Raw genomic sequence first — 14,556 nt, forward strand, 5'->3', positions numbered from 1 at the left:
CCGATGCAGGGGACACAGGTTCGTGCCCCGGTCCGGGAGGATCCCACATGCCGCGGAGCGGCTGGGCCCGTGGGCCATGGCCGCTGAGCCTGCACGTCCGGAGCCTGTGCTCCGCAACGGGAGAGGCCACAGCAGTGAGAGGCCCGTGTACCGCAAAAAAAAAAAAAAAGAAAATGTGTAGTAGATGAAAAATGGCAAGGCCAGGGCTAAACTGTGTAGACTCAAGTGCAGAGCCGCCCAGCGGAGCCCAGCAATGATGGCTCCACCTGGAGCACGACTGTAACTCATAACGTGGGGTCAGGACTGCTATTAGGGCCAAGTCACTATCACACACCTCAGTCCCTGTGTCAGTTCATCCCTGAGAGGTGACGAGCCCCCTTCCATTACTAAAACCATAAAGTTAGTTTTGGAGTAATGGGGACTCAAATGGAGTTTTATACTCAGGTGTTCTGAAAGCTATTTCTGAGGGATTTTTCACTTTATCTTTAGGATATAAAAATATGTATTGACTCCTTACTCTGTACCAAGTGTTTTACTTACATTTTCTCTCTAACCAGCAAAATAATCTTCAAGTGTGAAATTAATCTCATTTTACAGATGAGGAAAAACTGAGTCACAGAAAAGTTAGGTCATGAGTCTAAGGTCACACAACAGAAGCAGTAGTGCCCAGATACAAACTAGGGCCCCCCAGAGCCTGTGCACTTTCAGCAACAGCACACCCAGGGCAGGCCGTGCTGCTTTTAGCTAAGACAGAAATCAAACTGAAGATTATTTAAATGACCACTTTACTCTGACTCCTCTGGTTTAACGAGAGTACCAATTAATTCTAACTAAAACCAGAGACTACTTTTTCCCTTCTCTCCCAGTTGAAAATTATTTTTCAGCTGCTGCTGCTGTGGCTTACTAAAGGAAGCGAGGTTTGTTCAGCACACTGCAGAGGCTGTCCCAACACAAACGCTTCCTGAACTTCCCAAACCTTCACATTAGCAGTTCTGGCCCTGGGAGTCGCAGGCAGCCCTCAGCACTTACGTACTCTCATGTCCCCGCTCACTGATTTCTTCCTGGAGACTCAGAATGCTGGTAAGGTTAATGATCCTTCTCCGGGGGGTACAAGCTGCTGTCATTTCCTTTTGGGATGCATCCTCCACCATTTCCAAATCAGAGCCTTCCCGATGTCTCTTTCTGCAAAGTAAACGAGGAACTGGCAGCTCATAACTATCTTAAAAAAACTGTTTCAAACTCAGTCAAATTTTGTGCCTTGCATTTTGGAGAAGGGAGCAGCTTCTCTGTGCCAGCTCTCCACATCTGGGGAGGGCTCCCTGTGCTGGAGGCGGCCAGCCAGATCAGGATGTCCTCCCAGATACTGCTTCTCTGACACCCCTCAAGCCTTATTAGTGGCCACTGCAGGCAGCAGGGTTTTGGAGTCTGGCTCAGCCCGGAGACGTGCAGGGTCTCGATCAAGTGCGCTGACCTCACCACATCTCATTCATTCAGCCCTCCATCCATCCGTCCATCGGGCACTGTTATAGTACCAACCTCACACAGCCATGACAAAGTGCCTGCCCTCACCATGCTACCTTTCTAGTGGGAGAGTCAAACAGCAACCGAAGAAAGATCATTTTAAGTAGCAACAAATACTGTGAGGAAAATAAAACAAGGTAACAGAATGAAGGGGAAGCAAGAGAACTTTAGATTAAATGGACAAAGAAGGTCTCTGGTAAGAGGCGACATCCGAGTTGAGACCTGGGTGACAAGAAGCCGGAGAGTTCCTGCACCGAGGCACCAGCAAGAGCAAAGGGGTGAGAGCTCAGGGAGGTTGGGTCGGCACTGGAGCAGCGTGGCCAAAGCGCCACGAAGGGGAGGAGAGTGATGAGCTGGGGGCGGGCAGGCTGGTTTCACCCCAAGTGCCGCGGGAAGCACTGGTTTTCAGCAAGGAGTGAGACACCCTGGTTCCTGGTTCAGAAAGATTCCTCTGCTGTGTGGTAAATGGCTCGCAGCATTAAGTCCCCAAGTGATAAACAGAAATGTCACACTTCCCAGCAGGGCTGTTAAGAGCATTAACTGAGATAATGCATATTAAGTATCTGGCACACAGTGGATGCTCAGTGAACGTTAGCATCCTTTATTATTCTCTGAAAACAAATCCTTAGAAGCCATCTCCCTAGACTGACTTGGAAGTGAGCAAACCAGAGTTAAAAAACTCACCCAAGTTCCACTGGGCAATCAGAGCCAGGGTTTCAGTGGTCAGACACCAGGGGGATGTGCGGCCTCAGGCAAAGGACTTCACCCTGAGCTCCAGGGTCAGTACCCGCACACACTGAATAAGGAACATCCACCTTACAGATGTCAGTGAGATGTCCTTGAAGCACCCACAGAGTGTACACTGAAGATGCTCAAAATTAACTGACAGTCATTAGTACGGCTGTTCCTGCCCCCTCTCTCTAGCTCTCGTTCACCACTAGCTCATGCACTTCAGGGAGTTTCATAATTTGAACTGAGAAACTGTTCTTCTGAAAGGAGTGAAAGCAGCTTGCAGTAGGATGGAAGAATCCTCCAGATATTTTAGGCCCCACTTTCCAGCCACCTCTGCTGTTGAGGCTTTATCAAAATTCAATACTAAAATTAAAGGATAGATCTTCTGATTTTTTTTTTCTGATGTGTTTTTAAATAATGTTTGGAATCACGGACATTTAAGATATTTCAAAGGCCACTGTGATGGGTGACTCTAAAGCCATGGTCAAAGGCCAACAGTAGACCAGGCCAAAGCACCAACCCATTGGAGGGAGAGGGCAAATCAGGGAGAGAAGATGCAAGGGGTTTGTGACAGTCCAAGTTAGAAGGTAGTTTCATTAAAGAACGAAGGAGGACTTCCCTGGTGGCGCAGTGGTTAAGAATCCACCTGCCAACACAGGGGACACGGGTTCGAGCCCTGGTCTGGGAAGATCCCACATGCCACGGAGCAACTAAGCCCGTGCGCCTCAACTACTGAGCCTGTGCTCTAGAGCCCGCGTGCCACAACTACTGAAGCCTGCATGCCTAGAGCCCATGCTCCACAACAAGAGAAGCCACCGCAATAAGAAGCCCGCGCACCGCAACAAAGAGTAGCCCCCGCTCACAGTAACTAGAGAAAGCCTGCGCGCAGCAACAAAGACCCAATGCAGCCAAAAATAAAGTAAATAAAATAAATTTTTAAAAATAGTTTAAAATAATAATGATAATAACGAAGGAGGCAAGCTGTGCTTTCCCACAAGGCCATACCTGGGGTTCTCAGGGCTGGAAGAGGGCCCTCTCTTCTCTGACGAGTCTGCAGTCCTCTTTGCTGCATCCTCCTCCAAGCCCTGATTCTTGGTAGCCACTTCAGCAGGAGCTGAGAGTTCAAGCATTTCCTCATCCTGCTGCCTGGCCCCGCTACTAGAAGCAGCTGTCCTGTCCTCTACGACAACAGCCTGGGGCTGACTGGATAGGGCCTTGCTCACAGGCTGCACGAAGGCATCGAGTTTCTGTTCCCGGCAATCTGTGCGGACCATCTGGTGGGCATACACCTTGTCGCCACTTCCAGCAGTAGATGAGAGGGTCACACCTGTTGTGGATTTAACCACTTCCCCAGAGGGGCCAGTAAGACCTGGTAGTAAAGTCTGTGTCAAAAAAGACGACAGTGGGAAGAGTCAGTGTATGAAGGACAGAAGCACAGGTCCCAAAATGGAGTAAAAGCTAGAACCAGGTATATCATTACAGAATTATTATAGAAGCAATTCTGACCAAAACTTGAAGTATGAAATTAAAAATACACAAATATAAAATTCAGCTAAATCCTTATAATTTAAAAACTGGTTTGAGGGCTTTCCTGGTGACGGAGTGGTTAAGAATCCACCTGCCAATGCAGGGGACACGGGTTTGGGTCCTGGTCCGGGAAGATCCCACAAGCAACGGAGCAACTAAGCCCATGCACTGCAACTACTGAGCCTGCGCTCTAGAGCCCATTAGCCACAAGTATTGAGCCCACGTGCCACAACTACTGAAGTCCGCGTGCCTAGAGCCCATGCTCCACAACAAGAGAAGCCACTGCAATGAGAAGCCTGTGCACCGCAACAAAGAATAGCCCCCGCTCACCGCAACTAGAGAAAGCCCGCACGCAGCAATGAAGACCCAATGCAGCCAAAAATAAAATAAATTTATCAAAATAACCCTTAAAAAATAAAATAAAAACTGGTTTGATATAAAAATACTAGTGTAAAACTCTCATATTTCTGTCTTTTTATTTTTTTGCTGCCATAAGAGATTTTTTTTATTGTGGTAAAGTATACATAACATAAAATTTATCATTTAACCATTTTCAAGTGTACAGTCCTGTGGCATTAAGTACATTCACACTGTCGTGCAACCATCACCAACATCCACCCTCCCAAACGGAAACTCTCTACCCATTAAACAGTAACTCCCCATTCTCCCCTCCCCTCTAGCTCTGGCAACTACCTTCCTACTGACTATTTTTAAATATACATATTTCCTAGGTCTGTCCACTGGAAAGGCCTGAAAGCAATGACCACCCAGTAGCAATGAGGTCCCCCAATCCCAGATTATAGTGTCTAAATGCCATTCCCCACTAAAATAAACCAGAGTTCCTTGGAAAAGTGGCCAATTCCAGGGCATGGGCTGGGAAAGTACAGAGTGAGCCTACAAACATCCTGTCTCACCAGGCACAAGGAAACTATCAAAAACTCATGGAATTGGGTCAAAAGGACAAGAGCCCCAGCCTGAATGGGCTTCTGCTGGCCAAAGGTGGAATAATTTGACTACAACTGATTGAATTATGATGCTTGTTAACAACTATGACAAAATACTAAAAGAGAAAGAGAGAAAAATGGAGAAGCGAAAGAGGGAGGGAGAAAGGGAAAGACAGAAAAAAGTCATTAAATGTTACTGGACATTGCTAGGACACCAACCCATTTCCCTGCAAATTGATCATCAAAGGCATAGAACTCAGCATTTATCCTTACTTTCTGGTATGAACTGTATTTCAGGATAACCTGTTAGCTCTAACAAATGAGTGAAAATTATTCTGTACAGAAAATTATAGCTTATTAATAAAGAAGAAATGATAAAATCAGAAAATCATAATCTTGCAATCCTAATGAAATAACTGATGCAGGCAATGGTCATCAATGAATGGTGAAACCTTTAAGCTAATCACTAATAGTGAACTTCATGGTGAAGGAATCAGGCTGTCACCAGCTAAGCCTGCTGAGAAATCCTAACACCAGGATGATAGAACAAGCCATCACACGCCTCCTGCTGGGATTCGATAGAAAGTACATGGCAGGGGCTTCCCTGGTGGCGCAGTGGTTAAGTATCTGCCTGCCAATGCAGGGGACACGGGTTCGAGCCCTAGTCCGGGAAGATCCCACATGCCACGGAGCAACTAAGTCCGTGCACCACAACGACTGAGCCTGTGCTCTAGAGCCCGCAAGCCACAACTGAGCCCACGTGCCACAACTACTGAGCCTGTGTGCCACAACTACTGAGCCTGCGTGCCACAACTACTGAGCCTGCGCACCTAGAGGCCGTGCTCCACAACAAGAGAAGCCACCACGATGAGAAGGCTGCGCGCTGCAACAGAGTAGCCCCCGCTCGCTGCAACTAGAGAAAGCCCATGTGCAGCAACGAAGACTCAATGCAGCCATAATAAATATTTTTTTTAAAGTACATGGCATCATCTATCACAAATTCTTGCAAACATTTTTTTAATCTGAATATAATCATACCTCTAGATCTAATTTTCAGTTTATAGGAAATATGGAGGATTGAAACAAATTAAAGGACACTAAGAAGAAGCAATCGGCTAACCCAAAATGTGCATTTTTCTACAGGACACCTTCAAAATAAGCTAAAAAGAACTATAACCAAAAAAGGTAGGGTGATCTTTCTAGTTTCAAAGAGACATAACCAAATATAATGAGTGGAACTTGATACAGATTTGAACAAAGCTATTTTTTTTTTTTTAGCCGTGCCACATGGCTTGCAGGATCTTAGTTCTGTGACCAGGGATCGAACCTGGGCCCATGGCAGTGAAAGCACCGAGTCCTAACCACTGGAGCACCAGGGAATTCCAGAACAAAGCTACTTTTATAAAAAGATCTTTTTTTGAGCAATTAGGGTATTTGAACACAGACTGGATGTGAAATGGTATTATTACTATTAATTATATTAGGTGTAAAAGGACATTGTGATTGTATAAGGAAAAAAATGTTTTTAGATGCATAATGCAGTACTAGGGGAAAAATAAGTGCCTGGAATCTGCTTTAAAATACTCCTCCCCAGGGACTTCCCCAGTGGTCCGGTGGTAAAGAATCCGCCTTCCAATGCAGGGGACTCGGGTTTGATCCCCACTCGGGGAACTAAGATCCCACATGCCATGGGCAACTAAGCCCACGCGCCACAACTACTGAGCCCGTGCACTTCAACTAGAGAGAGAAAACCCACATGCCACAACTAGAGAGAAGCCCAAGTACTGCAATGAAGATCCCGGGTGTCGCAACTAAGACCCAACGCAGCCAAATAAATAAATAATAAAAATTAAGAATTAATTAAAAAACACTCCTCCCCATCCCCCACCCTCAAGTGGGAGAGGGAGAGAGAAAACAAGATGGCCAAGTGTTGATGATCTGTTGAAACTGGGTGATAGGTACATGGAGATTTGCTGTATTACCTGCTTTTCTGTGTGTTTAGAAAGATTCAGTAATAAAGAGTTAAATAATAAAAAGTTACAATAGCAACTCTGCTCAAAAAGGAAAAAGTCTCCTGGCACAGTTTAAAAAGGCCTTGCGATGCACTTACTTCATCTGCCTGTGCAATTTCCACAGGTGGATTTTGGGAGGCAGAAAGTAACATAACTACTCAGTAATTTTAAAGTCCTGAAAAGTGAAATACCTTGTCCAATATGACAGAGTCGGAACAAACTGCAAGAGCCGCCAGGGTTCCCGATTTCCATACCAAATGGCCTCACAGCAAACCAGGGCTCTTGCTGTACTGGCCCCTGGAGTAGAGTGCAAGGCACAAGCTGGGGAGCAGGACAAAGGCGACCCACAGCCAGAAGGTCAGGAGCCAGGGCAACCTGCTGTTGGCAGGGCAAGAAGGTGTTCTGATGACCCCACAGGAGCAGGGGCAATCTGAGTTTGGAGCCCTCCACGCAGAGCAATGCACCAACAGAGGGAGGCCCTCTGATCCAGAAACCCACCTTCCTTCTAAAGACACACTGGTCAGGACCATGCAGAGTTCTTTTGGGAAATAAAATGTAATCTAACTAAATGAATCTGCCTCATGCAAGATGAGACAAAGAGGGAAACTGAGAGGTTCTTTTCCCAGTGGAGCGACAGACTCCTCCTGGATCTCTGGTGAACCCCTTCCTCTGGGTCTCTCCCCCAACTCCCCACCAGCCAACCTATGTCCAGGTGCTGGCAATTCCAGATTTTTAACTATTAGTGAATGGAGCCACGTCCTCTGCTCAGACCCCCTCCCCACTTGTCCCAAGTCGCTGTGGATTTCCATCCACTCTCCAGGCCACAGCCAGAGAGCTCTTCATAAAATGCAAACCAGATCCCGTCAATTCCCATCAAGTCAAGGTCTAAACTCCTTAACTTACTGATAAAAACCTCTCGATCTGGCCTGAATTCTGCGGTGAGCGTAGGCCTTCAACACGCAGACTCCGCGTTGCTTAACCCCGGCTGCACATGCCAGCACCCAGCAAAGCTTTTAAAAACTACTGATGCCCAGTCCCCACCCCCTGAGATTGATTTATTGGTTTGGGGAGGGCCCAGGTATTATCTAAACGGTTCCCAGGTGATTCTAATGGCAGCCAGCATAGAGAACACTGACTCAGCACGCTGAGCATTCAGATCCTTAACACCTGTTCTCTTGCACCGCACCCCACCCCTCCCCGAGGCCTGTTATCCTCATCCTTTCCTCGGCCAGAAACGCCCTGTGCACTCCTCGTCCCCTTCTGCCCACCTAATTCCTTCTCAGCCTTGGGGGCCCAGGCTCCACATCCCTTCTTTCACATCTCTGAGGCCCAAGCCCAGGACAGGAGCCCCCTCCTCCCTCCTCCCAAGTCTCTGTTTTTCTCTCTTGTGGGATGGGGACTCGAGGAGAGGAGACCGTACCCAGCAGCACCTTGCCCATGGGGGAGCCTCAGCACATATTTGGGGAGGGAGCAGTAAAGGGTGCTGAGCAACAACGACGGATGAAAACCACCTGCCAGTTATGGAGCCCCCCCGTGCAGCTCCTGTTCCAACGGCTCACACACACCCCACCCTCAGCTCCAGCAACCTCTAGGCGTGCGGGCCCCAGGGCTGCCCCAAGTGTGTTCATTTCACTGCTGGTCTCCCACCTAGGTTCTTTCCAGGTGGTAACTGTGAATACTCTTATGGGAAGCACTCATCTGCTTGGTCACTCTGAAAGTTTTCTGAGAAGCAGGGCTCACAGAAGCCTGCTCTCTGCTTGCAGGACCCAGTGTAATTTAACAGGGAAAACGTTTCCATTTCTGTAGTTTTGGTGTCTGCTGTGCTTCTGATGAACCCATCAGAACCCATCCTCACTATGAATACAGTACAGGACTGCCCAGAAATGATGTCATCTCAGAACTGGGACAGGACACTAGAGATCATATTACCAACCCACTATTTTACAGATGGGAAAACTAAGGCCCCAGAGAGGGCGAGCAGTTTATAATCAAAGCACTTAGAACCTGGATAATTGTAATAAGATGAACGGCTGGACATTTTCCATCTGCTGTTCACCAACCACTTGTAAACTTCCTTGAAAGTGGGGGTGACCACTTCCACCTTTACTGAGGGGGACATGGAGGCCAGGGAAGGTTAGTCACACAGCAGTAACCCAGGTCTGACACGAGAGGCCCCGTCCTTCCCCTGCCTCTCCAGAGCCTGGCCCCTGCACTCTGCCCTAGGTATGTGGAATCAGCCTCCTCTGAACGTCTCCAGTGGAGAACGCAGGGGAGCGGCGCCCTACTCTGTTTCAGACAGCTCATTTTCCTAGGAAGGCAGTCTAAGGTCAGAAGGAGGCAGAGAGAAGAACTCAGGGCTTGACTCCAGGCCCAGGAATAACACCACAAAACCTTTACAGTTGGGTTCAAAGAAGGAAATGCTGCTGAAGGAAAGTCCTAAAGCAACCGTCAAAAACCTGGGCTCTCGTGTGACAGGGCACATTTAAGGTGGCAAAAGCACCAGAGAAAGAGCTGGGTGAAGCGCCCCCACCTGGGTGAAATAGGTCCTGGAGGCGTTGGAGCCCAGGAGCCTGCTCTCAACGTGCTGCTGCACCCGCTCCAGGATGCTGTCCTCGTGCAGGAAGTGAACTTCGTGCTTCGTGGGGTGCACGTTGACATCCACATTCTGGGGGCTGATTTCTAAACTGGCAGGAAAAAAGAGAACAGTTGCCTCACATGGTGAAGAATGGGGGCGGGCAGTTCACTCACGGTGTATGTGGTGGGTGGAAGACTTGAGGCCGAATGACACAGCGGTTAAGACTTCAAGGTCAAGTCTGAGTGACCTGGGTTCAAATGCTGACTCTGCTACTTGAGAGCTGAGTGGCTGTGGGTAAGTTACAGCATCTTTCTATGCCTGTTTCCTCACTTGTGAACTGGACATAACACATGGTGGGGATTAAACTCGTGTAAAGCACTTGGCATGTACATGGCATGTTTATCATACGTCAGCTGTTATTATCACCTCTCCAGAATTAGTGGAATTTCTCATTACATAACCCAGGGCCAAGGCACTTAACTTCTCTGGACTGGTTCCCCCATCTGTAACCATGAACCTGTCCCTATTTAGTGCTCAGTATTACATGGAGATCAAAACAGTATATGTGAGAGAACTTTCTAACATTAAAATGTAATACAAAAGTCAGTTTAGAGGCTGTGCCAGCTATCACCTTATTGCCTCAGGCCAAATTCACCACTAACTGCTGGCTCTGATAATGGGGCGTTGTAGTGTGGATCTTTGTAGGTAGAGGGCACTGGACAGACCCTGGAGAAGGAAGCGTTTCTCTGCCAGGTTCGGGCAGGTTCCTCCTGGGGCAGGGGCAAGACCTTATTCACCTTTGTTTCACTAACACGCTGCCTGGCACAAGGGAGCCTCTCAGTGGGATTCTGCAGGAGTGAATAAAGGAAAACTGTGCCCTTTACCTGTGAAAAGGGAAAGAACAACCTGTGCCACTGGGGTATGGGATTCACTCTGACCAGGCTAATTAGCAAGTCCACCTCTTTCAAAGAGGACCGCTGGACAGAATTACTCTTCCTTGTGAGTCTTGGGTAAGGAGTTCAGAGCTGCATTACCTGAGGTACAGGAACGGGTGTGTGTTTTTGGGCAAATATGCTGCATACACCGTTTCTATGGCTTTTCTTAAGGAAGTTGACTCTACCAGACGATCTAGAAAATAAAAGTAATTAGCTCAAATCTGTCCCAAGGGGTGAGGTGACAGGTGCACACCCATACTATGCCATGACATCAGCTCAGGAAGAACACCTCTGGGGTGACATCCACATCAGCCCCCTTTACCATTATGACTCCTCAGCATCTCACTGTGGGATTGGGGCTCTCCTCTCACCCGAGTAGCAGGAATACGACGGGGCAGTCAATTCTGCCTCCCCACTCCCTTCCCCCTGCCAGTCCAGGTGGACCACATGCCCTTGCTCAGAATTTCATTCTGCAAATACATCGTGGGGACCTACCACACGTGCCACAAGTTGGGAAACAAACTCTGGTAAATAAACCTAATTCCAACTCCCAGCGGTAAGGGCCACAGGGGAGGGAGTGGCTACCTCTGCTCAGGGACCTCCAACAGTGGGGGAGCCAAAAGGAGTACTTAAGGTTAAGACTGTGTTTTCCAGACATTTCAGGTGATAGAAATATCTGAATGCACGTTGGAGGTAATTTAGGAAATGAGGCAGGCTTGAGGGGGTGGAAAACAATAAAAGCTGGGAGAGATAAGACTAAAATCAGGAGAGATAAGACTAAAATCAGGGCATTGGCAGGTGGATTCTTAACCACTGCACCACCAGGGGACACACGTTCGAGCCCTGGTCCCGGAAGATCCCACATGCCATGGAGCAACTAAGCCAGTCCTCCAAAACTACTGAGCCTGCGCTCTAGAGCCCGTGCGCCACAAATAACTGAGCCCACATGCCACAACAACTGAAGCCCATGCGCCTAGAGTCCGTGCTCCACAACAAGAGAAGCCACCACAATGAGAAGCCTGCATGCCGCAACTACAGAAAGCCCATGTGCAACAACAAAGGCCCAGTGCAGCCAAAGATAGAATAAATTTTTTTTAAAAAGGAGCTGCTTTCAAAAAAAAGACTAAAATCAGAGGAAGATCTTCATACAACACAGCTCTCTTTTCTCCTCAGACCGATGACCTGCTGATGACCTGCTGTCCTGCGCTGGTGGAGCCAAGGATATGCCACATCTTTTTATTTCCAATGAGAAGACCGGCCGTGATCTTAGCAATGAGGAGACTATTATTCTGAGTGCTCACTACATCACCCACAGCTGCCTCAATAATGCTGCTGTACTGTGTAATCTGACAAAAGGACAGCTGGAGCCCCTCAGCTGAGATTTCTGATCTTGAGATATGCCTAAGGCGTGTTCTTTGTCCCTGCCACCTGAGCGAGCCTGTCCAGTGTGTAGATAAGTGAATGACACACATAAGAGTCTGAACTAACCTCTAAAAAGTCTACAAATAACAAATGCTGGAGAGGGTGTGGCGAAAAGGGAACCCTCCTACACTGTTGGTGAGAATGTAAATTGATACAGCCACTATGGAGAACAGTATGGAGGTTCCTTAAAAAACTAAAAATAGAATTACCATATGATCCAACAATCCCACTCCTGGGTATATATCCGGAAAATAAGAAAACTCTAACTCAAAAAGGTATATGCACCCCAACATTCACAGCAGCACTATTTATAACAGCAAAGACATGGAAGCAACCTAAATGTCCATCAACAGATGAGTGAATTAAGAAAATGTGGTTTAGGGACTTCCCTGGTGGTCCAGCGGCTAAGACTCTGCACTCCCAATGCAGGGGGCCCAGGTTCAATCCCTGGTCAGGGAACCAGATCCCACATGCTGCAACTAAGACCCAGCACAGCCAAATAAATAAATATTTTTTTTTAAAAAAAAGAAAATGTGGTGTATATATGTATATACACAATATTACTCAATCATAAAAAAGAATGAAATACTGCCATTCGCAGCAACACAGATGGACCTAGAAATTACCGTACTAAGTGAAGTCAGAGAAAGACAAATATTATATGATATCACTTACATGTGGAATCTAAAAAATAATACAAATGCACTTATTTACAAAACAGAAAGACTCACAGACAGAAAACAAACTTATGGTTACCAATGGGGAAAGTGGGAAGAAGAATAGGAGCATGGGATTAACCAATACACACCACTATATATAAAATAAACAACAAGGATTTACTGTATAGCACAGGGAACTATATTCAGTATCTTGTAATAACCTATAATGAAAAAGAATCTGAAAATATATATATAGACGTGTAACTGATTCACTTTGCTGTGTACCTAAAACTAATACAATACTGTAAACCAACTATACTACTTCTTTTTTTGGGGGGCAGCTACACGCAGCTTGCAGGATCTTAGTTCCCCAACCAGGGACTGAACCCAGGCCATGGCAGTGAAAGCGCTGAGTCCTAACCACTAGACTGCCAGGGAACTCCCAATCAACTATAGTTCAATTAAAAAAAACAAATACTGCCTGCACCTGAGATACCCCCTCCCTGTATCCTGCTGTGCAATTTCCAGTGGTGGGCCTTGATATAAGGAGAGAACAAAGATCTGCCCAGGGCCTGCTGGTAAAGGCTCTGAGGCCAGCAGGCGAGCAGGCTGAACTGGCTCCCAGGGGCCTAGGATGCCGTCTCCTGGGCGCCCTCTCACAGGCAAGAACCAGACTCCCCAACTGTCAGCCAACAATGAGCACATGTGAGAGGGCTGAGCAGACTAAGGGCAGAAATTAAACCACATTTCGGCATGAGGTTTTCCTGGGTGTAATCAAACCTGTCCACGAGGAATTTTTCCATGGCCCCCTAAGGTTCCCTGTGGATAGATTTCCCCACGTGGCTCTTTCTCACTTACGATTGATGAAGAGTAAGAAGATGCACTTCTTCACCGAGTAGTTTGCATTGGATATGTAGCCATTCATTTTGAAGGCGAGGGTTTTATCCTCACACCCAACTTCTATCAATTCTCTGATTGGAAAAGAGAAATTTTGAGGCTTTGGAAAAAAAATGGAAAATTCAAACTTTCTAAAGAATCAGAGTTGGAAAAATCAGGGCCCCTTCCCATAAATTGACTGCCAAATGTGGACCCCTGTGACTTGGTTCATTGAGATCCCCGGGGCCCGCCCATTCATCCATCTGTCCACCCATCCGCCCACCTACCCATCTAGCTAGTGTTTTCAAGCACTTATAATATGTTACGTGCCAAGCGTCACCGTCACTGCTAGGACACAGCAAGTCTAGGCTCTGAGAACTTATTTTGCCGAAACTTTTATGTATCTTAGTAACTAAGTCCCAAAGATGAGATTCCAAAGAACTCATCTCTGCTGAATCCCTCACTCTGCTGATGAACACCACGACGGGGCTCCTGTGTGGTGCTCCCCAGAGTGTGTTTATGGGGAGGGGAGGCTAATAGGTGAAAAGAGGTTCTCCCACAAGCCACACTCATTTCTGCCTGAGGGCCTCGCAAGTGCTGGTCCCTCTGCCTGGAAAGCTCCCACTGCTAGCTAATTAATTCCTCCTTATCCCCTGTAACTCGGGGACCACTTCCTCAAAGAGCCTTCTATGACAATCCCTCTCCCCAACCACAGGAGATTCCCCCACCTTATACTTTTCCTTTGAGGCATATAGCACAGTCACTAATGAATGGAATAATTATTTCCTGTGTCTTTCCAACTAGAATATGAGTCCTCTGAGGGCAAGAATCCTTTCTGCTTTATTCCCTACTGAATATCTCTACCACACAGCACAGCACCCAGCAAGGAGCACTTGCTCATTAAGCACTTGCTGGATGGATGGAGGATGCTTTGCAGGCAGTGGTGTGTGCTCCCAATCTGAATAGAGGGCACAGCTCGCCTTTCTTCCACCACACGGTGAACCATCAAATCCTCTCTTCCCCAAAAAAGAGGCTGGTGCTCTGGAAACATATTTTGGGAACTGCTGCTCTCTTACAGCCCCTAGGAATTTCATAACAACTAATTCTGAGTCTTAAAATTTGGTCAATGAGCTCTTAAAAGTTTCACTGTACAACACAGCTCTCTTTTTGCTCTGGGAGCACAGCTGAAAAAACAATTCCTTAATACTTAATTAGTAAGAAAAGGGTAGTTAAAAGCAAATTGACTGTTCCGTAGCTAGGAACGTGGTTTTATTCCAAGAGTGAGTAATTTGTCCTTCAAAGTAGAAAACTGAGTTCTAGGACTATTGCTCCTGCTTTTAAGATTATTGGAAA

At 47.0% G+C, this 14,556-nt stretch overlaps 1 protein-coding gene and 1 non-coding gene across 3 annotated transcripts in view; one reads left to right on the forward strand and one right to left on the reverse strand.

Moving 5' to 3' along the window:
* MLH1 (mutL homolog 1) overlaps positions 1 to 14,556 on the reverse strand; it is a 51,470-nt gene that overhangs the window by 23,067 nt on the left and 13,847 nt on the right. For both annotated transcript variants that reach the window (XM_067753721.1, XM_067753719.1), the window contains exons 9-13: positions 13,186 to 13,298; positions 10,346 to 10,439; positions 9,267 to 9,420; positions 3,259 to 3,635; positions 1,034 to 1,182 (exon numbers count right to left, since the gene is read on the reverse strand). In XM_067753721.1, the coding sequence (XP_067609822.1) occupies positions 1,034 to 1,182; positions 3,259 to 3,635; positions 9,267 to 9,420; positions 10,346 to 10,439; positions 13,186 to 13,298 (887 nt within the window). The remainder of the gene's footprint in view (positions 1 to 1,033; positions 1,183 to 3,258; positions 3,636 to 9,266; positions 9,421 to 10,345; positions 10,440 to 13,185; positions 13,299 to 14,556) is intronic.
* Positions 12,055 to 12,127, forward strand: TRNAG-CCC (transfer RNA glycine (anticodon CCC)). Its single transcript has one exon. It is a non-coding gene; the product is annotated as a tRNA-Gly (tRNA).

Source organism: Pseudorca crassidens, chromosome 10 (assembly GCF_039906515.1).
Source record: "Pseudorca crassidens isolate mPseCra1 chromosome 10, mPseCra1.hap1, whole genome shotgun sequence".
In the NCBI taxonomy this organism is placed as follows: domain Eukaryota; kingdom Metazoa; phylum Chordata; class Mammalia; order Artiodactyla; family Delphinidae; genus Pseudorca; species Pseudorca crassidens.